Source organism: Triticum dicoccoides, chromosome 2B (genome assembly GCF_002162155.2).
Source record: "Triticum dicoccoides isolate Atlit2015 ecotype Zavitan chromosome 2B, WEW_v2.0, whole genome shotgun sequence".
Classification (NCBI taxonomy): Eukaryota; Viridiplantae; Streptophyta; class Magnoliopsida; order Poales; family Poaceae; genus Triticum; species Triticum dicoccoides.
In genome coordinates, this window is record NC_041383.1 from 253,686,915 (window position 1) to 253,713,361 (window position 26,447).

At 42.5% G+C, this 26,447-nt stretch overlaps 1 protein-coding gene across 1 annotated transcript; it reads left to right on the forward strand.

The window, feature by feature from the left end:
• The first annotated feature begins 4,521 nt into the window (after positions 1–4,521).
• On the forward strand, positions 4,522–5,324 carry LOC119367645. The gene is made up of 2 exons (XM_037633111.1): positions 4,522–4,981; positions 5,148–5,324. The coding sequence occupies exon 1, from the start codon at positions 4,616–4,618 to the stop codon at positions 4,961–4,963; it is 348 nt and encodes a 115-aa protein (XP_037489008.1). The 5' UTR covers positions 4,522–4,615; the 3' UTR covers positions 4,964–4,981; positions 5,148–5,324.
• The last annotated feature ends 21,123 nt before the right edge of the window (positions 5,325–26,447 follow it).

A 26,447-nucleotide genomic window follows, 5' to 3' on the forward strand; every position in this document is an offset into this window, starting at 1 on the left:
CCCAACAATTCTGAATTTTAAAATTTTATGACATTTGGCCATCTTTGCTGAATGTTTTCAGTGTGTGTTCCCTGTGAGAAGGCCCCAACATTTCTGTATTTTAAAAGTTTCCTCATATTTGGATGGCTTTGCTGAATGTTTTCAGTGTGTGTTGAATTCTGGAGCAGTCTAGGTCACCGGAGGAATGCAAGAAAGGCACTAACAGTTCAAAATTTTATGTGACCGCTTTCTGCTATCTCTATGTGAGAAAGACTGCAATTCTAAGTTCCCCAGCTGACATGAGTTGATCCTCTCCTCTGGCACTGCTGAATGATCATCATCACCGCCTTCTTGATGATCTACAAGCATGAAGGTTATTGATGTTTCGATGTTCACGGCGTCTGTCAATGAATATAGCCTTGTGAATATCTTCAGTTGGCTATAATCATTGCCTGTTTCATGGTGTTGGGAGACCTGTACGTGCCGTTTCAGTGACCCCTGGCAATGGATGGTGCACCGGTCAGAGGGGATTCTGGTTGCCGTGCTAATTATGCTGCAGAACTCTAACGATCTTCCCAACTCTACTGATTATTGCCTAGACAGCAGTGACTTATAATCATTTGAGAATCTCTTCTTGCTAATCAGGATCATGTTAACGCTGTTTAGCTGGGTAGAGTTCGATGGTGAGAACCTGGGAGAGTCTGAACTATGAAGTGCTTAGCCTAGATCAATCATCAATGGTGTCGTAAAATGAATCCTAAGTTTAGTGCAAAGAAGGTTCTTACCAATCTGCAGACAGACAGTACTGAGCGTTGCTGCGACATGTTTTCATCTGATACTGAACCTGTCGTCTCGAGATACGTCGAGCTCCCTTCGCTACCGTTGACATCGGAGTTCAAGGCGGCAACTCGCAAGCCAAGTTGTCAAGTTGGTCACGTGATACACAGCAGCAGCGTCCTACAAATAGAGTGAAAATGAGTACAGTCATCGTGCGCCACTTGTAATATCTTACTGTATGTCTCAGCGCCTAATCGCGGAATCTCTCTCAGATCACCAAGACGAGAGAGACGACCTGCTTCTCATGGAGATCTTAACAGACGCCAGCACCTTGACGGGCCAAGTCGTCTGTCCTAAAATACGCCATTTTTTTGTCGTGATAAGCAGGTTAATCACGCCAAACAAGATCATTCATATTCAAACGAGAGATCGTTGGTATTCAAACGAATGGCAGCCCACTCTCGCTGTCCGGGTGGGAAAACAATCTGAGCAATCTCAACTGGACGACGACGCCGCATCGATCGGGAGATCTCGGCGGCTTTAGTTTTGGTTGCACGAGGGGGTTGGCTGTCGGTCGCGAGCTGGTCGGTCGGTCCAGTTTAATCGTGCGCGGGGAAGCTTCATCTCTCCAGGCAGGTTCATCGTGTCAAACCTAAATTCCTTGGTGGTGCGGTTCGATTCGCCCACGCATCGGTCTTGTCCTGCTGTCCACAGCTAAATCTCGCTGACCTTTGAGCTCCCATAATTCGATCCACAAATCAGAACGGGGGCATGAGTACTCCTCAACCTTTTTCTTTCTCTTTGTATGTATAAAACTGTACTCCTCCTTGACTAGATTCTTGCATCAATCTAACTATGGTTCAGAGTTGGGCACATTCAGATTATGTTGCCATATTTCCGTTTCGTTTTCTTCTTCCACGAAAAATGACTAGTAGACGTATCTAACAGCATCGAATTGGAGACAATTTGGTACCGGGCCAGTGAAACTACCTGGCCCTGGTATTCGAGACAATCTGGTTATCAGGCGAAAATGTCGGCCGGAAGAGGAGGGGGAGTGGTTTGTGCTTCGTTTTGACTTGCCTTCTTCGGACACAGCGGTCAGAACCCAGAAGCTTCTGCCCTACCTCTCATCCTATCTTCACTACTACAACGAACCTTCTTCAGACACAGCAGCCAGAACCCAGAAGCTTCGACCTCTCATCCTATCTTCACTGCATCGAGCAGAATGGCATCTCTGGAGACCAGATGAGCCGACGAATTCAACAGCTGTATCCATGGTTTGTCTCCTGCTGCTGCTTCACACCAACACGTAGGAATGAGAAGTATTCTGAGGGGCGTATTAAAATTGGGAGCTTGTCTAAGCTCTGTCCGGTGTCGCGCTGCACATGGAGTGTCATGCTGAGGAGATACACCATAAACAATTAACGGGAACATCTGAACTGAAATGTTCGCACATATGGCTAGAGGTTCCTGATCATAGTTATACTCCATGGAAATCATTAGTTCTTGTTTCCATCATACTCTTGTTGTTTTGGGGGTTGCACAAATATTCTCTCGCTCCATGATTTCTTCCGCATAAATGAGAGAATCCAACATGTATTTTCGGGGCTATCGTATTCCAGCATTGCATAGTGTTTAGACCACCCATCATGGATGCATTGAACATTCTAAAGGGCAAACTGAACCCTAACTGTCGAAACATATGCTACTCCCTCCGATAAGTTGTACTAAAGCAACATCAATTTTTAATTTAATATGGATCAGAGGGAGTAGCATAGTTTCGCTGCTAGTTTCTATCCCCCATCCTTTAATATTCGCCGGCAATAGGAAGAGGGCCAGACGATAATCCCAACTATGACTGATCAGACACAAACCTCACAACTTCTCCCACGGAGCCGTATCTGACTAAACTTCATTAAACGAAGATGTAACCGGTGAAAAAGAAAAACATCGCAATGCCATTCCCTCCACATGTAGAAATGATGTTGTTTATAACAACGGAACATCTTCTCCTATGCAGGTTATTTACTGTTGTACGCACTGGCTTCATATGTGATATTGCACTGCAACAAACAGAGTACCGACTGTTGTTTACAGCAGTGCCTATGTGGTTAGAGTGGATGACCAGGGAGCTTATTACCCAACATGAGTGACAACATAATCTCTGGATCGGGCCACCACCTCCATCAACATATGCATAGTACCGGTCTTATATAACTTTACTCTTGTCATTGTGTCCTTATTTTGAGTTGTCAGATCGTTGGTTTTGGCTTTGTGCATCCTTATTTTACGTTACTTTGTATAGCTTGATGCTACATTATAATTTAATAAAAAAGAAAAATAACATTTTCATAATTTCCTAGTATAGGTTCAGCCCAACTTTCACCAACCTCATTCCAAACTGAGATTTGTACATATCTCCCCACCAATGATACCACTCGGAGTAGGGCGGCTAGAAATCAGTCAGCTGAAAATTTTGTTTGAGGTCAGTCGATTCTTGAACCGTTGGGTGCGAAATCAATGGCCCACAATCTTTCTTCAACCTCCCGACACATGTCCTTTCTTGAGCCGCTAGCCACCACCAGCCAAACCGCCGGCCCCGCCCGCCCGCGGCTAGCGGCGCACCCGCACTGCCTCGCCGCCCCGCCCTCCCCGAAACCACTCCCCACCGCCGGTCCTCCGCCGCTCCGGCCATCCCTCTAGGCCCCCAATGCTGAGCTTTTTCTCCGACGAATCCCCACACCACTGCCCCACCACCGCCCCCCACCAAAACCGTCCACCACCGCCCCCACCCTAAACCCTATTTGGCAATCCAAGGGAAAAGGAATGGGAGTTAAATGCTAATTCCCTTTCCCCATCTGAATTACCAGGCCTCCCCAGTTAAGTGATTTGAGGGAGTTTATTACATGAATTCCCATCCCTATTCCCCCTTTAACTCCCATTACCCCCGAAACAATCAAGAGATTAAAAGTCTCTATAGCGAAAACTCCCATTCCCTACCCCAAACTCCCTCCAACCAAACACGCCGTAAGATAAATACTGGGGTGATGACGGCGAGCCCCTTCCTTCTCTCTGGCAAGGCCCTCCCTTCTCCTTCCTTCATTCAAAAATCGATTGATACCGAATTCGAATCAGCTGAGTGATGTGTAGCTAAACTGCTCGGAGTACATCGGTAAGCAACACATTGTACACTTTCTCAGAGATGCAGCAGCAACGTGATGCTCCCTTTGAGTTTAGTTTTGTACCCAATCAAGAAATACCTTCAAACGGCATTTCCAATTCCCCCCTATTTAGCAGCCATGTCAGAGCTCCAGGTCTGCGAGCTGGGGTTTCAGATCACCTTCCAAGAACCTGCCCCCAAAACCATGTCAACAAACTGCTGAACACTAGGCTCTGCACCTGCATGCTGCTCCGTCCAAGACCTCCCCTTCTCCCTGGACGCAGCTGTAAGCTGACTTGCCCGCATGCTGACTTTTTCTACAACATTCAGAGAGATTCTCCATCCAGAATTCCAGATGTCAGTTGCTCATCGCACCCACGCCCAATGATTCCTAGAACAGCAAAACTCACCACCCTCCAATCATTTTTTAGGAGCCACCAGCCACGCGACTGACATTTCCCCCCAGCAAATCAAGATCCGTAAAGAGTGGGCGCGCGCATGCACGCGAGTCACAAATATCAAACTGAACTGAACCGCAGAACGGCACAGCCAGGCCGTCTCCTATATAAGAGCCCCTCCCGGCCGTCATCTTCTGCACAGCAACACCAAGGCAAGCACCAAGTCCACTCCTCCACAGCTAGCTCTAGCTCCTTCCGTCTCCTACATACAAATCCATTCCGTGGATCGATCTCTCCGACGATGCCTCGGCTGCTCCTCTTGTGCCTGGTGTCCAGCCATTTCGCGGTGACCGCCGTCATGGCGCGGCAGTTCCCCGTCTTCCTCGTCGACGGTGGCGCCATGGCAGCAGACGCCCCGTCTGCTTCTGCTTCCGATGCCTCGCGTCTGCATAGGCACTCCCTTTTGGAGTCCAGATTCGCAGGGTCGCCGATGGGCTCGTCTGACCACGGACTACGGCACGGCCCCTTCGACAGGCACTTCGCCGGGGGCAAGATCATACTCGGCGGCCTCGCGGTGGCCATCATCGCCGCGGTCTTCTGCTACATCCGCATCACCAGGGCCAAGAAGATCGTCGAGCCAAAAACTTAGACTTCTTTCTCTTCCCTGGTTAATATCATACCTTGAACACTTCCTTTTCGTCTTTCTTTGTAGCGAGGACATGACATGGGGAAAAAACAAATGTAACCCACGTAGATTTCGTTGTAACATGCAAAGAACAGTTAATTACCGGCGATGACTGATGACACAGCGTGATTCGTCTCATTTCTTGCAGGTCCAGTGTGCTGTGTAGGCCTTGCTGAAATCCTTTTTTCATATCTCTGATGTCTGGAATCATGGTGTGCTTGGATTAAATGCATGAGTGAACGATGCATGTCAAGTTCTTATCATTGGATGGTTAAGTAGTAGTAGTAGTCCTCTTTGGGTTGAGTATTACTTTATAAAGGGCCTATAGTTGGACGGTGGTGAGTTGCCGTCCTAGAACCTAAAAGATATGTTGCTTCTGATCTACTCCCTCCGTTCCGAATTAATTGTCGCACGTATGGATGTATCTAGTTGTATTTTAGTTCTAGATACATCCATTTCAGCGACAAGTAATTTGGAACGGAAGGAGTAGGAGTTAATGCAGGCATGTGATCTTCTTATCAGTTGCTCCTGAAAAATTAGCTATCTATTAGAAAACCCTAAACTTCAGCTAAACCCGGTTTAAATATTAATACTGGTAATTTGAACTCCATTTATCAGAAGCATTTGAAGTATTTGTCTAAGAAGCTAGCAAATCAGATTTGTGTCTGGTATTATCTAACTTTGCTCCATTATAGGCAGATAGCACCACTTAATTATCAGTAAGGAAAAGGTGGCACCAGAGTTGCAGGATCTGGATGGAGTACAACACATCCATCTGTTCAGCTACAACATGTGCAATAATTCTAGACAACTAACCTACCTAGCTAGTTCTGCTTTCTGGTAACGAGGAGAAGATGGACTGACTCGATCAAAATGCTAGCACGGTTGCTTTTTAGTATCTTCTTAACCATCATTAGCCTTTCTGTTGGGTCACTAGGTTGACCTTTGTCGAGGCCGGCGAGTAGCACCCCAATTTGATTTGCAGTGATATTCCAACGAGCTTTACGCCGTGTTAGAGAGTTAGGCCCAACTCAATTTGTGGTTGTTGAACTGCACGTCTCACAATGAAATAACAGGGGAAAATTACAAAATTAAGGCTTAGTGACAAGTTTAACATGAAATGATCCTAGTCGAAAACTCTTTCATGATTTGACCATTTTTACCACCACCGGTGAAGGTTGAGTACATGGGCTAACATCATAGTCAAACTTTCTTCGGAAGTGGCGGTCGGGGGCGATTTAGGAATTTTCGGCTGTTTTAGGAATTTCTTGGCGAATTCAAGAAGGTTCCATAAATTTTTTCTCTCTATATTCTATTGAATTTTCATTTCCTTTTGTCTATTTATTTTTTTCATTTTTTATTTACCTTTTATATTTATAATTCGTGAATGTTTTACATTTTTTAATATCTTTCTATTCATTTTGCAAATTGGTGAACTTTTTCAAATTCATGAACATTTTTTTCATATTCAATGACCTTTTCTCAAATTGATGCACATTTTAAGAGCATTTTCAAATTTGTGAGTATTTTTATTTTTTTGGGAATATGTTTTAATTTCTTGAAATACTTTTAAAATTTGTGAACATATTTTAAAATTCGTAGACATTTTCTTAATTCATGATTTAAAAAAAATGTGCAGACATTTTCTCGTGAACGTTTTAAAATGCTTAAAGAAATAAAAAACAATAATGTAAAAACAAACAAAATAAAAACCATTCACACTTTTTTAGTACACACATGCACACTCGTGTTAGTAAACAGATGTACTTTTAAAAAGAGCAGAGGTTGGTGAATGAGGGCGTAGAGATTTTATGGACGGGTCCAAATGGAGCGATATCAAGCTACTTGAGCAACGCCGCGTTCGGCTAACAGACCAGACCGGCCCAATAACAAGCTATAAGAACGTAGCCACCAATATTACACGGGCTTTGAGGTTTTATAATTAGCTCTTGTTACTTCCTAGCGGCAGGGAAATCCCCTATTTGACGCATTCTGCGTCAAAATGCCGCCCTATCGCACAGGCGAACGAACTCTCGTTGGCATTCGGCCAGCCCGTGTGACCGTTTTGAGCGTCCTCGGTTTTAGGATTCCCAACCAGTTTTTTACGGTTTTGCAAAACTTCTAGAAGGTTCCTGACCGGGTTTTTTCTGCTCTGTCACTCTTTTTATTTTTTAATTCTTTCTTGTATCTTTTTTCCTTTTCTCTACTTCTTTTCTTTTCTGTTTTTCTCCTTTTATTTTTCGATTTTTGTTTCTTTATTTCTTCTTTTATTTACGTTTACTTTCATTTTATTTTAATTATTCTGTCTCAAATTTATTTTTCTATTTCAAAAAATGTTCAGAAACTTAAAAATGTTCGCATTTAAGAAAATAATCTTTTATTTTCCTAAAATGATCTTGTCTTCAAATTTTGTTCACAGATTCCAAAATATAAGAATTAAAGGTTTATTTCCTTCGTTTCGGCAAATGTTCAAAATTTAAAAAATGTTCGCCTTTTTAAAATTTTTGTTAACAAACCACTTAATATTTGGTTTCAACAGAAAGTTCCTGTTTATCAAATTTGTTCACAATTTCAGAAAATGTTCATTTTCAAAATTTCTTCACAACTTGAAAATTGTTTGGAAATTTCAAAAAAATGTTCTCATTTTTAAAAATTGGCTGCAAAGTGAAAAAATGTTCCTATTTTCAAAATTTGTTCAAAATTCAACCAACATTCTTGTTTCAAAATTTGTTCACAAATTAGAAAAAATATGTGCCATTTAAATTTTGTTCGCAAATTAAAAAATATCCCGTAATTTCAGTAATTGTTCCGCTTTCCAAATTTGTTCCCATATTCAAAAAATGATCGTATTTCAAATTTTGTTCTGAAATTAAAAAAATGTTCACATATTTAAATTTTGTTCACAAATTAAAAAATGTTTGGTAATTTCAAAAAAAAACCTGTTTTCCAAACTTCTTCACATATTAAAAAAATGCCCATTTTCAAATTTTGGTCACAAATTCAAGATTTGTTTGCAAATTCAAAAAATGCTCGAGTTTTGTCAAAATAGTTTATAATTTGGATAAATATTCACTTTTTCAATGTTTTTTGTTATTTTTTAATTTTTTTGTATTTACAAAAAGGATTTCACAATCTTGAAAAATGTTGTCGTATTCAATCTTAGTTCCTATTTTTTAAATTATTTTTCTAGTTTCTCAAATATTGGTTGCATTGCAAAAGTTGTTTTAAATCTCGTACTTTCTTTTAAAGATTAAATCTGCCGCGTATTATAGTTCATATATAGTGTGCTGCCTTTTACAAAGTAAATATCAGGTGGTACAGTGCTGTGGTTGCGCTTCCCTGGCGTAAGGGCTTGTGTTCGATTCCTGGCCCACAAGTTTTTTTGATTTTTACGAACTGGTTTTATTTGTTGCCGCTGCCTGAAGTTTATTTAGTGTTCACACTGCTAATCTTTCATTATAACTAGCCAGTCGTGGTGGCTAGCGCATCGCACACATTGCACCAGGTAGTTGGTTCGATTCCTATCGCTCACGCTGTTATTTTTTTAATTTTTCATTCCGCCAAGGCGTAGCTACAACGAATGGGCCGGCCCAGGTAAGCCGCCTCCTGTGCGAAACTGCGATGCCTTGCCGCAGTGAGCGGCACATAGGAGGTCCATAGCGGCAGCTCCTGAGTTTGATTCTTGGCATTGACAAGGAAATGACGAAACTTAACCAGCGAACCACCTGAAGTTAGCGATAGAACCAAACGAATCGCTGCTGAGTTCGCTCATTCTGTTTATTTTAACTTGAATAATTTCCAACGTGACAAAAATATGTTCGAGTGCCAGGACTCGAGCTCTGGTCATGCTCGGCTTAGAGCAAAGCCTATTGACCAACTAGGCTGGGCAATGTTCATGTTTAGGTCCAGCACACCCAAACCTCCCATTTCTAGAGATGACAATGGGTAGGGTATGGGCGGGTACAACCTCCTTCTACCCAAATTCATACCCGCAGAAACTTTTTATACCCACCCACTTTAGTACCTGCCCATACCCGATAGGTACCTAGTGGATACAATGTATAACATTTAATTTTTTAAAGACGGAGAAATGGGTTTAATATCAAGTGATGAGGGCGAGCAGTATAGCACTGACACGACCTCCTCATATGGGGGCGCCTCTTGGAGGCATCAAGGGATATGAGCAGCGGTTGGTGGAAGTCGACGTAGTGAGAGACGGTGGTGGGAATTGGGGATTGCTTGATCGAGAGTCGTACAATAGTGCAGTAGAGAAGAGTCAATATTTCAGCTTTTTACGGAGTCACATAGGACGTAGGAGTGACGAGCAGGTGAGTACAAGCCTATGAGCTATGGATGATTTAAGGAATACAAGATTTAGTGTTGGGCCATAGGATTTGGATGTTGACCCACATGTCACATGAATTATTTTCATTTATTATTCTCTTCTGGGTACCCATTGGGTTACCTATGGGCACAAGTTCTTATCCATGCCCTATCCATACATTTTGCAGGTATAGATATCCATTATCCGTGGGTGCAAAATCTCTTCAAGTCTTGCCCATACCTGATGTTTCCGGGTATGGTACCCATAGGTACCCATACCCATGGACAAAACTGCCATCCCTACCCATTTCCTTTGGTCTTAAACATCTTCCCATTTTATCAAATGATTTTTAACATTCTCTTCTTCTTGCCACAACATCCTCTTCATAAAGGAATCCATTCTTTTACTAGGCCCCTTAGGAAGTTCAAACGTAGAAATCATGAGAGAGGTATATTACTTAAACTAGAAGTGATCAAGAAAAGTCTACCTCCATAAGATCTATTTCTACGCTTCCAAACACTAAGTTTCTTTTCCACTTTCTCGCGAGGCCAATTCCAATCACTATCACACAACATTACTACATTAATAGGTATTCCTAAATATTTAAATGGCAATTTTCCTACAACACAAGTAAAAATATTAGAATAGCTCTCATGGTTAGCTCTAGCTTCCCCAGAACAGAAAACATGACTTTTGTGGAAATTTACCTTCAAGCCAGAAAGTTGGTCAAGCAAGCAAAGAATTAACTTAACATTCCTAGCACTCTCCAAGTTATCTTGAAACATAAAAATCGTATCATCAGCGTATTGAAGCATACTAACACCACCACTAACAAAATTTTGAGCTAATCCTTGGACTAATCCACTATAGTGTACTTTAATTAGGGGTAGATTAAGAATATCCATAGCTATATTGAAGAGTAAGGCGGACAAAGGATCCCCTTGTCCAAGATCCTTTTTTGTTTCAAAAGGACCAATCTGATCATTTACCATTACAACTACTTTACCCTTTTCAACTGTTCACAACCAAACTAATAAATTTAGAAGAAAAGCCTTTCTTAATCATTTTTTTAAATCCAATTAATTTTCCCATATGCTTTCACAAAATCTACTTTAAATAAAACTGTATTCTCATTTTTATGTGAATCTCATTCATAATTTCATGTAACTATAACACAATCTAAAATATATCTCCCTTGTACGAAGGCAGTTTGAATTGGAGATACTATTTTGTGTGCAGTTTTTATAGCTCTATTATTCAGAACTTTAGTAAAGATCTTAAAAATTACATTAAGCCAAGATATAGGTCTATATTCTTGTAGGGTCTTGGCATCTCCACATCTGGGAATAAGAGCTAAAACACCATAATTAAATTTGGCTAGGTCTAACTTTCCTTCGTAGAAATCACTAAACAGATCTAATAAATCAGGACCTAATATGTGCCAGTATTTCTGGTAGAATTCTATAAGCAAGCCATCAGGCCCAGGCGCCTTATTACGTGTCATCTAAAAAACAACAGATTTAATCTCCTCCAAAGTAAAAATCCTATCTCAAATTGTTCTATCTATCTCATCTAATACTACTAGCATGTCAACATCAAGAGAAATGTCTAACATGTCACTAGCATGCCCAAACAAATTCTTGTAAAAAGAGGTTGCATAAAGCAGAAGATCCTTTGTCCCCTTGAACAATTTCATTATTTACTATATTAAGAGAGATAATTCTGTTCCTCCTCCTCCCTATTACTGGCTCTAGATATAAAATAAGAAGTTAAAGCATCTCCTTCCAACAGATCTTTCTCATTAGATCTTTGAAGCCACTTGATCTCTTCCTCTTTATTAATCTTATTTATTTTTTCTTCTACTTTCTTCTCCATGTATTTCTCCCTAGTTAAACCAAGAATCTCACTATCTCTATTAATCTCATCTATCTTATTAATAAGAAAAACTTTCTGTTTTTTGTAAAGCCACATAATTCAAATTCCACCCTTTTAGTTTTTTCCTAGGAACTCTAAGCCTGTTCTGTCATTTATCCTCGAGTGTTTTCTCTAGCAAACATCACACAAAATATTAATAACTACAACATCCAGATCCTCTCTAAGAAACCAAAATAGTTCAAACTTAAAAGGTTTATTAATCCTAGGCAAGTTTAAACCAAAATCCAGTAGTAAAGGGGCACTAGTACAGCGAGGTGCAATCCAAACGGTTTTAACCCCTTCCCGCGATGGCATTTGGAACCGTCACCTAGTGAGTGACTACAATGGGGGGGAGGTCCTTCCCACACGACCCAGAAATCGTTGGGGATATGCCCTCCTGGCACACACACTCGGCAAAATGAGGTCGTGTGTGACCAGCAAGTGATCAAATACGGTTATACGTACAATAGTGCTAAAAATTCAATTATACAAGCGAAATCATTTCCGGTCATAAGTTCATCCCACAAAGTCAGTCCCCGCTAAATGTTTCCGTTCGTATATACATCCCACACAGTCGCTCCAAGGAAAATGTTTATGTTCGCAGGTACATCACACACAATGTTTCCTGTTAAATCATTTGTGATAGCGTTTCCATTGCACACGGTATTAACAATTGTATCGTTTGCGTTATTGAATGCATCACACACTGTGCGTAGAAGAAACCATGTGGTGAAGGCTATCCATCACACACAGTTTTTATGTGGTAAATGTTTGCGCCAGGTGGCCTAACGCAAACAGTTTTCAAGAGGATGTCATGTGTGATTATTCATTAATCCAACATGGTTTATTCCTAAAAACTGTGTGCATTGCCTGAGGTCATCACCCACGGTGTTTTCTCAATAATCGTTTGCAATAGAAAAACACAATTAGCAGGCTAATTATCCTATTATTAATAATCCATTTATTATTCTAATTGACATTTCATATTAAGCACACAATATATTTCATTTTCATAATTGAAATACATCAGAGGACAACATCATATAGCTTCAGCACTCAGATACCCCATTACACAACTGCACCAGCACCAAGTTTCACATGCAACATCTATAACCTTTCAAAATTAGCATCATAGACGGTACATAGACAAATGCATCTCATCTGAAAAACTGCTGAAGCAGAAGGCGAATATTGAGCCTTCATTGATGTTGAAGGTCTTTGCAACTTTAGGCCAATGCATGTGGATGATTGGCCGTCCATCCTTCGTCCTTTTCAGGAACACTTCAATATTGAACCGTGGGTGTTGTATGAATACCTTCCTCGCCTCCTGACCATATAGTTTTTTAGAGAGGTAATCATCAGTGAACTGCTTTGGAAAGGCCTGAAAATAAGGTGTGCATAAATATCTTCTCTATATTGGAAATGGGGCAAAGGAATAAAAAAGGCAAGGCATAATAGTTAGTACCATCCTGTAGTGAATTGATGTATTCTTCATTGTGAAAAAAGATCTTGTTGTTTTTTGTCGCTAATTTCTTTATCCTAACAATCTTTCTGAGTTTCTTGACTTGACTGATATTCATGGACAACTCATTTCCCCATATGCAAAAAGGGTCGAACAGTGGGTCAAAACCTCTGACAGCAGGACCCACATGTGCAAGACCAAATTGTTAAAAACCTAAATATTAGAAGGGTTCCTGCAATTGCACAATAATGTGCTATTAGACAAAGGACCATGCATGTGGAAACCTCGATTGTAAACCTCAGTGCTTCCCATTGTTTCTCTGCAACACATATAAGGTAGTTAGTGATCAGGTTAAGTGAGGGCTTGCATGCTATTAGTAAAATATGTTGATGAGAAATAAGCACATTGCAGATTTATCAGATTAATTCAAGCCACATGGAAAACCCATTTATCCAAACCAAGCATGATTAAGAACTAGGAAATATAGCAATTGTATATGTTTCTCATGTATTAAGTGCAGCCAAATTTGATTATTCCTCACATGCACATCAATACAAAATTCTGCCCACGACAATTGGACATTGCATTACAGAATTGAACCAAGCAGTTAACTAAACACCACAACAATTGAACCAAACATTAACTGAGCACCACATTGTACAATATAACATACTCCTAGTAGAAGATCAGACAGTCAACCAAACCAATCATGCTTAACAACTTGGACATATAGCAATTGTATGTGTTTCTCATGTATTTAGTACAGCCAAATTCGATTTATTTCTCACATGGTATACAATAACAGAATGCACCCACAACAATTGAACATCACATTGTAGAATTGAACCAAACAGTTAACTAAACACCACAACAAAGGAACCAAACGTTAACTGAGCACCACATTGCATAATGTATAACATAGTAGAAGATCAGACAGTTAACCAAACCAAGCATGCTTGACAACTTGGAAAAATAGCAATTTTATTTGTTTCTCATGTATTTTGTAAAGAAAAATTCAATTTATTTATCACATGGAAGACAATACAAAATTGCTCCTTGAAGAATTGAACATCACATTTGCAGAATTAAACCAAACAGTTAACTGAACACGACAACTAATTAACCAAACAGTTAATAAGTGAGCACCACATTGCACGACATATAGAACATATACACTAGAGAAACAGATTGCATGGTAAAAGTAGATAGCACAATTCACTAGAATTTGTTAAGGAAAGACAGTAGCTAGCAAACTGAACATGGGTCCTTATAGTGAGCTAATAAGATAAGCTACTCCTCATTGTCGGAGATATCGATGACGATTGGCTCCTTGGACATGGAAGAGGGCGGGGCCTCCGCATCGTGGGTGCCCTCGTCGTAGTGGTGAGTTGCCTGAGCCGCTCTGGGCACCAACCTGCTGGCTCTCAAGTTGAGGTAAGCACGTGCACGCTGAGAAAACTTCTCGTAGTCTTCGTCAAAGGCACCGAGGGTGGTCTCAAGAAAACACCATGAACTGTCATTTAAAGCAGCCAACCGCGTCGCGACATCGGTGCGCGAGGCGTCGACGGTGGCCTCAATGGCGATGTGCTCCTCCAAGATCTGGGGGTCGGCACGAATGGCAACCATTGCGACCTCATCCGCGCGTGCAATCACGATTTGCTTCTCCGCTGCTAAATGCTCCTTGAGCTCCTGGCTATACTGCATGCACCATGGCTTAGGGCGATGCTTATTTGGTGGAGGGGTCGCTGATTTGCGTGGAAGGTGTCGTGCCAGTGGTTGGGGCATATGGGATGTGGAAGGAGGAGGAGGATGGGGGTCATGTGTGGATTACCTGCCTGGATAGATGATGCCGAGCAGCCACTAGTAGAAAAAGCACCTAATATGAGACACATTAGTGCCGGTTTGGTTTTGAGCCGGCACTAATGTGTCCATTAGTGCCGGTTCCAACGGCTAGCCGGCCGTTCTCATTAGTACCGGTTTGTGGCGAACCTTTAGTACCGGTTCGTGCCACGAACCGGTACTAAAGAGGGTGGTGGCAGGGTGTTGTCAGTCTGGGGCCCGTCCAGCACCTTTAGTACCGGTTCGTGGCACGAACCGGTACTAAAGGTCGATGTACATAAACCATTCGTCCACCCGAGCCACTTTGTTCTTCCCCTTTCCCCTCACTTCTCCTCTGTTCTTCCCCTTTCCCCTCGAGCTCCTCACAAATTTTGCCCAAAATTTGTCAAGTTTTGAAGGCCCCCATCCATTCAAATGATCACAAAGGTTAGCAACTTTGTCCTTTCAACTCTCATTGCTAGATTAGCTCTTGCAATGCTTTGTATAGTGATTAATTTGGGAGGAATTATATTTGCTAGTATTTGATTTATATGCAATTTGAGGTCAAAAATAATACTTAGTTTGCATATGTAGGTGTGGTTTACTTAGTGCCTTCTAAATCTCCGCCGTAACCACCGTCGATCGCCCGCACCGCCCGTCGCCGGCACCACCTTGTGGTGAGGCTCTTGTTCATGAATGAATTACATTACCAAATTGATGTTTGTGTGATTTGGATATATAGTTACTCGTATAATTATCTTACCCGTACGTTGTTTGTTATACATAGTGCCATGGTTTTGATATCCGTCCCCGTCGGCCCTCGTCCTTGTTATGATTCGGATGTGGTATATTCTCTTTTAAAACTAGTTGTTGCATTTCGTGTTTATGACAAATTATGCCCATCAAGTTGACATAGATATTTTTATCTAGGAGGCATGTGAATCGGAAATTCCAACCGACCCTATTGTCAAGAGGTTAAATTTAGTTGAAAGAGAAAACGAGTATTTGAAAGAAAAATTGAAAAGAATTGAGGGGGAGAAGATGGAATTGGAGTTGCATGTTGCCGATGTCGTCGATGATCACAAGATCAAGATGGAGAAAATGAGGTTGAAGATTAGAAAGATTAGAAAATATGCCATTGATAGTTTGGCTTGGTATCATTATGCTGTTGGATCAATTGTTACCTTAGTTGCGATCTTCATCACATTTGTTGTTGCATTTAAATTCTTTAGCTAGAGAGTTATTTGTATGTTGCATTTAATTAAGTGATGTATATGAACTTTATGTATGAACTTTATGTATCAACTTGTATTAATTTGGTCTATTTGGTGTTGTGTAATGAAGATGAGCCGACAATGGATGTATGATGACCGATGCTCTCCTGAGTTCATTAATGGCGTGCATACTTTTCTGCGGGCCGCTGAGGCAAACAAGCGGGCGGATGGTTTTATGCCTTGTCCATGTGCTGGCTGTAAGATTGGTCACAGTTACTCTACAGAAAAAACCATTCACATCCACCTATTTAAGTCCGGTTTCATGCCCCACTATAATGTTTGGACCAAGCACGGAGAAATAGGGGTTATGATGGAAGACAATGAAGAAGAAGAGGACGACGACGGCTATCCTGGCCATGGGTTCCCTGAATACGATGATACAACAATGGGGGAAGAAGCTGAGCCGGCAATGCGTGAAGAAGCTGAAGAAGAGGCATCAGATGAACTCGCTGATGATCTAGGTCGGGCCATTGCCGATGCAAAGAGAAACTGCGCAAGTGATCTGGAGAGGACGAAGTTGCAGCGCATGTTAGAGGATCACAAGAAATTGTTGTACCCGAATTGCGAAGCTGACAAAAAAAAGTTGGGCACCGCACTTGAATTGCTGCAATGGAAGGCAGAGAATGGTGTATCTGACAAGGGATTTGGAAAGTTGCTGGTAATGATAAAGAATATGCTTCCAAAGGACAACGAATTGCCCGAGAGTACGTATGAAGCAAAGAAGGCTGTCTGCCCTCTAGGGTTAGAGGTGCAAAAGATACATGCATGCCCTAATGACTGCATCCTCTACCGCGGTGAGTACGAGGATTTGAATGCTTGCCCGGTATGCGGTGCATTGTGTTATAAGATCAATCGCGATGACCCTGGTGATGTCGAGGGCGAGCGCCCCAGGAAGAAGATTCCTGCCAACACTACTGGAATCTGGTATTTTGCCGTCTGCCAGCTCTTTGCCATCTGCCAGCTGATGGCAAAGAGGCTCTCTGCCGTCTGCTTCGGTAAAGCAGACGGCAAAGAACAAGCTGATGGCAAAGAGAGTCTTTGCCATCAGCTGGCTCTTTGTCGTCTGCCAGCTGACGACAAAGAGAAAAAGGCAGATGGCAAAGAGCCTGGTGGGCCACACGTGGCACGGCGTGGCTAGGTTAGCTTCTTTGCCTTCTGCTAGCAGACGGCAAAGATTCTTTGCCATCTGCTGGCAGACGGCAAAGATTCTTTGCCATCTGCTGGCAGACGGCAAAGAGGTGGTCTATCTTTTTTTTTGGGTAAAGGCATAATACACAGATGTATCAACCTTTTTGATTTTTTTTGAAAATCTAAACAAGGTCAAAAGAATATGAAATTTGGCACGGTATTGGTTTATAAGTCCTAGAAGACATGGAATTTTTTTAAGAAAACTTACTAAATTTTTGCATGTATGTTTTATCAAAAGAAATAGGATGAACAAATACAAATCTTCTGCTGATTTCCTATTGCTTGGAACCTTTTTCCCCTGGATCGATGACATGGCAGGGGCATCCACCCCAACCATGCATCGCAGGCACCCATCGTGCGTGGGGCCCTCAGCATCGCTCGCACGCATCGCACGAACAGACAAGCCATCGTGCTCAGGGCCCTCCCCCTTGTCCCTTATCCACCCACCCCACGTTCTTTGTGTCTCTATCTCTCGCACCATTCTCTCTCTCGTCGGCGCAACCAGCTCGCCCGCGTACCGGTCCTCTTGCCGGAGCCACCAGCCACGGGTCCTCCGGCCGGCGAACCCTCCGCCACCGCCGGCAGACCTCCGCCTCCCCTTCCTCTGCTCTGCCTCCTTCGGCTCCCTTCTTCTCCTGCTGCAACGCGCCACAAGGTCCGATCCACTCGCTGGTCACCAGCCTTGGTTCTCCGGCCAGCGAACCCTCTGCCGGCACCGGCAGGCCCCGGCTTCCCCTTCCTCTGCTCTACCCCCTCTCTGAATCCTCTCTCTTCAGGAACCAGCGGGGCGTACAGCGGGAGCAGGGCACGACCGCTGCGGGCCTGTGCGGGCAGGGCGGCCGATGCGGGAGGCCGCTACGAGCGACGCGCAGGCGGGCGGCGGTAATAAGGCGTGGGCGGGCAGCGGTAGTAGGGCACGGCGGGTGCGGGCAGGGCGGCCAGTGTCCTCCGTTCGGCTCCGATTGCTGCTGTGGACACGACCAACAAACATGAATGGACGGAGATGAACTGGACACAAACACGAAACGGACAGACATGAATGACGAACGGCGGCGTGGCTTCTGTACCGCGTTATTTTTATTTTTTAATCTTAATCCCATTCTTTGCCGTCTGTTGTACCTCGGCTGACGGCAAAGATGCTTAACGGACTAACGGACTAACGCTGGCGGACGTCAAGTATTTTGCAGTCCCTCCCCTTTGCCGTCCGCCGCTGTAGGCAAAGGACTCTTTGCCGTCCGCAATGAAAAGCATACGGCAAAGGACCTGTTTGCCGACCCTGTCTTTGCCGTCACTCTTTGCCGTCCGCCGCTGACGGCAAAGCTCTTTGCCGTCTGCGGTCTGTGCCTTTGCCGTCCGTCTTGGCAGACGGCAAAATACTGGATTCCTGTAGTGCAAGGTGATGTGGTATGCTCCTATAATACCACAGTTGAAACGTTTGTTCCAAAACAAAGAGCATGCGAAGGCGATGCGGTGGCACGCAGAAGATCGTAAGAAAGACGGAAAGTTGAGAGTACCCGCTGACGGTTCGCAGTGGAGAAAAATCGAGAGAAAGTACTGGTGGGAGGAGTTTGCAGGTGACCCAAGGAACGTATGGTTTGGTCTAAGCCCAGATGGCATTAATCCTTTTGGGGAGCAAAGCAGCAACCATAGCACATGGTGTAACATCCCAAATTTTCAATTTGGAATGTTATACATAGATCATCATTGCATATCATATTTTGTTGCATTATTGGCTCGATCCTAGAAATTCTACGCAACTCAAGGACCCACGGAGAGAGTTGGGGATTTCATTATTTTCTTATTTGAGTATTTCTCAAATTTTGAAAATAGGATCATTGATTTTATTTATTTTATCTTCAATTATTTCTACTACCAAAAATTCAGAGAGGGAATAAAATGACTTTCCCAAAATAAAGAAATAATGAATATTTAATAGAAAAATCAAATAAGATTTATTTTGGAGTTTTTCGTTTTTTATTTGAATTTAGGAAAAATGTGCGTTTTTCAAAATTGCATTTAGGCCCCAAATAAATGTTCATCTAGTCCGGCTTGCCGGGGAAAATTTATTTCGGGATTTTTGGAGTCCGTTTAGTATTTATTTTTATTTTTCTACCAAGCGTAATTATTATTTAAAAAAAACGTGCACCGACCTAACGGACCGTGCCCGAGCGGGACTCCGCCCGGGGGCGCCTTTATATAGCGCCGCCCCGAGCGCCCAGCCCACCCGAGCCCACCCGCGCCCCAAACCCTAGCCGCCGCCGCCGCAGCCCCGCGCCCCAAACGCCAGCCACCGCCGCCGCCGCCGGAGTTGCACGCCGCCCGAGGTTCGCCGCCGCCTCGAAATCCGTGCCGAATATTTTTTAAAAAAAATATATTTTCGTTGGTTTTATTTTCGATTTTTTATTATTATTTTATTATTTTTCGGATTAGGTTAATTAGCGATTAATTCGTTCGTCATTTTTCTTTTTCGTCGGATTTTCCGCGGTTATTTTCTGATCGCGATTTCTGATCTGATTTTCGTTTTAGTATAACTTTTCGCTCGTTTATCGGAATCAGGCGATTCAAGCGCCTGGAGTTTCACCTTGAAACCCTCTTTCCGAATAATCTACTTAAACCAGTTTTTGCTTCTGTAATATTTGACTTAGATCCAGATTAGTAAAACGAAGCTGTTTTCTTTCGCCGTTTGACTTTCGTTGCTTTATTCGATTTGTTTCTTTTGCAAAACCGGAGTTCTTAAGTTGAACAATCTGGTTAGATCTTTTATTCGAGTTTTACTTGTGCATTGGATGAGTACTTATTGTATGCTTGTTTGTTTATCTGCGATAGAATACCCGGAGTGCGGCCGCCTGTTATTTCGAGTCTCTAGGTCTCGCGGATCATCAGCAAGGCAAGTAACACTTGATCATACCTTTCTACTACCCAGTTTTTATGAATTACATCTATCCTCAAAACAATTGCATGATTAGGATCGGAATTAAATTGTGGGATGGGAAGTAGATGAGGTAGTACCTATCACCTGTTTTATAATCAAACCTTTGGGAGTTACTTCTACGTTTGCTTATTATGCCATGCTATGCTAGTAGACATGGATTGGGTGAGTGAATATCCATGACAGATGTGAGATTGTTAATTAATGGTTTATTTAAGGTGGCAACTTAAACACACATCTAGGTGGATTGAGGCACCTGTTTTCTAGCAGGACTTGCCTGTATTTCTTCGGACCGCCACCCAGGCTCAAAGGGATCATGAGATTATTCAAACTGGAAACTTACGTGTGCAGCCACAAGCCATTATGGGCTCTGGCATAGTTAACTAAGTTGTGCGAACTCTTACGGGTAGACTAGCAGATGTAGGGGAAAGTAGGTGTACCGGTCTACCCACATGTAAGGTGCTAGTGCTTCCGAAAGACTATGTCTCGGTCATCTGTTTCTCAAACATCATGTAGTGCGAGAAATCAAACGGAGGCGATCGAGTCTTGTGGGAAAAGTGCGCAAACCTCTGCAGAGTGTATAAACTAATCATGGTTAGCCGTGTCCCCGGTTATGGACAATCTTGAGTATCTAGTACTTGATTATCATGTGAATCTCATCATGTTACTTTAATTAATATTGTTGGGTTTAATGAGTACTTTTAATTGGGATTGAGGATGCTGTCAACCATTCTCAATGTTTAACAACCACCATGATAGTTAAATGAATTTATTCCTTTGTAGTAGGGAAAAATTGGCTTTATGCAAAAACTGCAACCATAGAGCTTTACCACCAGCCAAATATGCATGTAGTATAGCCTATCTCCACTGTTATTCTCTATGTGTTACATTGCCAGCATATTCCATGTGCTGACCCGTTTTCGGGCTGCAACGTTTCATGTTGCAGACTTTTCAGACGACGAGTAAGGTGCTTTTAGGTCGTGGTTCTATACTCAGTGATGCCGTTGGAGTTGATGGACTCGCTTATCTTCCAAGCCTTCTGCTGTTATCGTTTTAGATGGCCTTAAGCCATATTTATTTCAATAAGTTCTCTTTTGAGACATTTGATGTAATAAGTGTGTGATTGCTACTTTGTTATAAATCCTCCAGGTACTGTGTGGTGTCAGCATTACTGATCCAGGGATGACACTGAGCACAGAGATCAGACTGTTTGAGGTCTGGTCGCTACAAAGGTGGTATCAGAGCACACGCTGACTGTAGGACACGGCCACTAAGCTTAAGCCCTAGATCACTACTCTTTCTTCTCATTTCTGACTCCTCATCTTTTCTATTCTTTAGGATGGCGGATGCAAGGATCAAGTTCGCGCAACCAGATGAGAATTCACCTTTTGGATGTCACTTGAAGGAAGCCGCTAGATACTTGAACATAGGAGTACCAAGCTTCACTAGGACTTTCAACGCCACTTTACCCGAAGAGGAGCGCTGGAGGATTCAAGTCTACATTCCAGGAAGGACATTTGCACCAGTCACGGAACCAATAGAATTTACCTTTGATGTACCAACATGGAGCCTAGGAAAGAGCATGGCAGCTCACATCGCCATGGGACGAATTGGAGAAGTTTACTACAACGATCTCAAGAATACTATCTACCAGATTTGTGGGCGCCGAGATGAGCATTGGGAGATGATCACCACCAGGAGGGACAGATCAATTGCAGCTTATATTCAGGAGTTAAACCAACACATCCGACACCAGGAGAACCAGATGTGCGCAGATATGGAGGAGCTACAGAAGGCTATTGTTGGGGAACATAGTAATTTCAAAAAATTTCCTACGCACATGCAAGATCATGGTGATGCATAGCAACGAGAGGGGAGAGTGTTGTCTACGTACCCTCGTAGACCGAAGCGGAAGCATTGATGCAACGTACAGGAAGTAGTCGTACGTCTTCCCGGTCCAACCGATCCAAGCACCGTTACTCCGGCACCTCCGAGTTCTTGACACACGTACAGCTCGATGACGCACCCCGGGCTCCGATCCAGCAAAGCTTCGGGGAGGAGTTCCATCAGCACGATGGCGTGGTGACGATCTTGATGTTCAACTGTCGCAGGGCTTCGCCTAAGCACCGCTACAATATAACCGAGGTGTAATATCGTGGAGGGGGGCACCGCACACGGCTAAGGAACGATCACGATGATCAACTTGTGTGTCCATGGGGTGCCCCCTACCCCCGTATATAAAGGAGTGGAGGAGGGGAGGGCCGGCCCTCTTCTATGGCGCACCCTAGGGGAGTCCTACTCCCACCGGGAGTAGGATTCCCCCTTTCCTAGTCCAACTAGGAGTCCTTCCATGTATTAGGAGTAGGAGACAAGGAAGGGGAAGAGAGAAGGAAAGGAAGGAGGGGGTGCGGCCCTCCCCCTAGTCCAATTCGGACTAGGCCATGGGGGGGCGCGCGGCCTGCCCTAGGCAGCCCCTCTCTCTTTCCCGTATGGCCCAATAAGGCCCAATACTTCTCCCCGGCGAATTCCCGTAACTCTCCGGTACTCCGATAAATACCCGAATCACTCGGAACCTTTCCGAACTCCGAATATAGTCGTCCAATATATCGATCTTTACGTCTCGACCATTTCGAGACTCCTCGTTATGTCCCCGATCTCATCCGGGACTCCGAACTCCTTCGGTACATCAAAACTCATAAACGCATAATATAACTGTCATCAAAACCTTAAGCGTGCGGACCCTACGGTTCGAGAACAATGTAGACATGACCAAGACACGTCTCCGGTCAATAACCAATAGCGGGACCTGGATGCCCATATTGGTTCCTACATATTCTATGAAGATCTTTATCGGTCAGACCGCATAACAACATACGTTGTTCCCTTTGTCATCGGTATGTTACTTGCCCGAGATTCGATCGTCGGTATCCAATACCTAGTTCAATCTCGTTACCGGCAAGTCTCTTTACTCGTTCCGTAATACATTATCTCGCAACTAACTCATTAGTTGCAGTGCTTGCAAGGCTTAAATGATGTGCATTACCGAGAGGGCCCAGAGATACCTCTCCGACATTCGGAGTGACAAATCCTAATCTCGAAATACGCCAACCCAACAAGTACCTTTGGAGACACCTGTAGAGCACCTTTATAATCACCCAGTTACGTTGTGATGTTTGGTAGCACACAAAGTGTTCCTCCGGTAAACGGGAGTTGCATAATCTCATAGTCATAGGAACATGTATAAGTCATGAAGAAAGCAATAGCAACATACTAAACGATCGGGTGCTAAGCTAACGGAATGGGTCATGTCAATCAGATCATTCAACTAATGATGTGATCTCATTAATCAAATAACAACTCTTTGTCCATGGTTAGGAAACATAACCATCTTTGATTAACAAGCTAGTCAAGTAGAGGCATACTAGTGACACTCTGTTTGTCTATATATTCACACATGTATTATGTTTCCGGTTAATACAATTCTAGCATGAATAATAAACATTTATCATGATATAAGGAAATAAATAATAACTTTATTATTGCCTCTAGGGCATATTTCCTTCAGTCTCCCACTTGCACTAGAGTCAATAATCTAGTTCACATCACCATGTGATTTAACATCAGTATTCATATCTGTATATGATTAACACCCATAGTTCACATCGTCATGTGACCAACACCCAAAGGGTTTACTAGATTCAGTAATCTAGTTCACATTGCTATGTCATTAACACCCAAAGAGTAGTAAGGTGTGATCATGTTTTGCTTGTGAGAGAATCTTAGTCAACGGGTCTTTCACATTCAGATCCGTTATGTATTTTGCAATTTTCTATGTCTACAATGCTCTGCACGGAGCTACTCTAGCTAATTGCTCCCACTTTCAATATGTATCTAGATCGAGACTTAGAGTCATCCAGATCGGTGTCAAAACTTGCATCGACGTAACCCTTTATGACGAACCTTTTGTCACTTCCATAATCGAGAAACATATCCTTGTTCCACTAAGGATAATTTTGACCGCTGTCCAGTGATCTACTCCTAGATCACTATTGTACTCCCTTGCCAAACTCAGTGTAGGGTATACAATAGATCTGGTACACAGCATGGCATACTTTATAGAACCTATGGCCAAGGCATAGGGAATGACTTTCATTCTCTTTCTATCTTCTGCCGTGGTCGGGTTTTGAGTCTTACTCAATTTCACACCTTGTAATACAGGCAAGAACTCTTTCTTTGACTGTTCCATTTTGAACTACTTCAAAATCTTGTCAAGGTATGTACTCGTTGAAAAAACTTATCAAGCGTCTTGATCTATCTCTATAGATCTTGATGCTCAATATGTAAGCAGCTTCACCGAGGTCTTTCTTTGAAAAACTCCTTTCAAACACTCCTTTATGCTTTGCAGAATAATTCTACATTATTTCCGATCTACAATATGTCATTCACATATACTTATCAGAAATGTTGTAGTGCTCCCACTCACTTTCTAGTAAATACAGGCTTCACCGCAAGTCTGTATAAAACTATATGCTTTGGTCAACTTATCAAAGCGTATATTCCAACTCCGAGATGCTTGCACCAGTCCATAGATGGATCGCTGGAGCTTGCGTATTTTGTCAGCACCTTTAGGATTGACAAAACCTTCTGGTTGCATCATATACAACTCTTCTTTAAATCCATTAAGGAATGTAGTTTTGTTTATCCATTTGCCAGATTTCATAAAAATGCGGCAATTGCTAACATGATTTGGATAGACTTAAGCATCGCTACGAGTGAGAAAATTTCATCGTAGTCAACACCTTGAACTTTGTCAAAAACCTTTTTCGACAAGTCTAGCTTTGTAGATAGTAACACTACTATCAACGTCCGTCTTCCTCTTGAAGATCCATTTATTTTCTATGGTTTGCCGATCATCGGGCAAATCCATCAAAGTCCATACTTTGTTCTCATACATGGATCATATCTCAGATTTCATGGCCTCAAACCATTTTGCGGAATCTGGGCTCATCATCGCTTCCTCATAGTTCGTAGGTTCGTCATGGTCAAGTAACATGACCTCCAGAATGGGATTACCGTACCACTCTGGTGCGGATCTCACTCTGGTCTACCTACGAGGTTCGGTAGTAACTTGATCTGAAGTTACATGATCATCATCATTAGCTTCCTCACTAATTGGTGTAGTAGTCACAGGAACAGATTTCTGTGATGAACTACTTTCCAATAAGGGAGAAGGTACAGTTATCAAGTTCTACTTTCCTCCCAGTCACTCCTTTCGAGAGAAACTCCTTCTCTAGAAAGGATCCATTTATTAGCAATGAATGTTTTTCCTTCGGATCTGTGATAGAAGGTGTACCCAACAATTTCCTTTGGGTATTCTATGAAGACGCACTTCTCCGATTTGGGTTTGAGCTTATCAGGATGAAACTTTTTCACATAAGCATCGCAGCCCCAAACTTTAAGAAACGACAACTTTGGTTTCTTGCTAAACCACAGTTCATATAGTGTCGTCTCAACGGATTTAGATGGTGCCCTATTTAACATGAATGCAGTTGTCTCTAATGCATGATCCCAAAACGATATTGGTAAATCGGTAAGAAACATCATAGATTGTACTATATCCAATAAAGTACGGTTATGACGTTCGGACACACCATTATGATGTGGTGTTCCAGGTGGCATGAATTTGTGAAAAAATTCCACATTGTTTTAATTGAAGACCAAACTCGTAACTCAAATATTTGTCTCCGCGATCAGATCGTAGAAACTTTATTTTTCTTGTTACGATGATTTTTCCACTTCACTCTGAAATTCTTTGAACCTTTCAACTATTTCAGACTTATGTTTCATCAAGTAGATATACCCATATCTGCTCAAATCATCTGTGAAGGTCAGAAAATAACGACACCCGCCGCGAGCCTTAACACTCATCGGATCGCATACATCAGTATGTATTATTTCCAATAAGTCAGTTGCTCGCTCCACTGTTCCGGAGAATGGAGTCTTAGTCATCTTGCCCATGAGGCATGGTTCGCAAGCATCAAGTGATTCATAATCAAGTGATTCCAAAATCCCATCAGCATGGAGTTTTTTCATGCATTTTACACCAATATGACCTAAATGGCAGTGCCACAAATAAGTTGCACTATCATTATTAACTTTGCATCTTTTGGTTTCAATATTATGAATATGTGTATCACTACGATCGAGATCCAATGAACCATTTTCACTGGGTGTGTAACCATATAAGGTTTTATTCATGTAAACAGAACAACAGTTTATTCTCTTACTTAAATGAATAACCGTATTGCAATAAACACGACCAAATCATATTCATGCTCAACGCAAACACCAAATAACATTTATTTAGGTTCAACACTAATCCCGAAAGTATAGGGAGTGTGCGATGATGATCATATCAATCTTGAAACTACTTTCAACACACATCGTCACTTCACCCTTAACTAGTTTCTGTTTATTATGCAACTCCCGTTTCGAGTTACTATTCTTAGCAACTGAACCAGTACCAAATACCGAGGGGT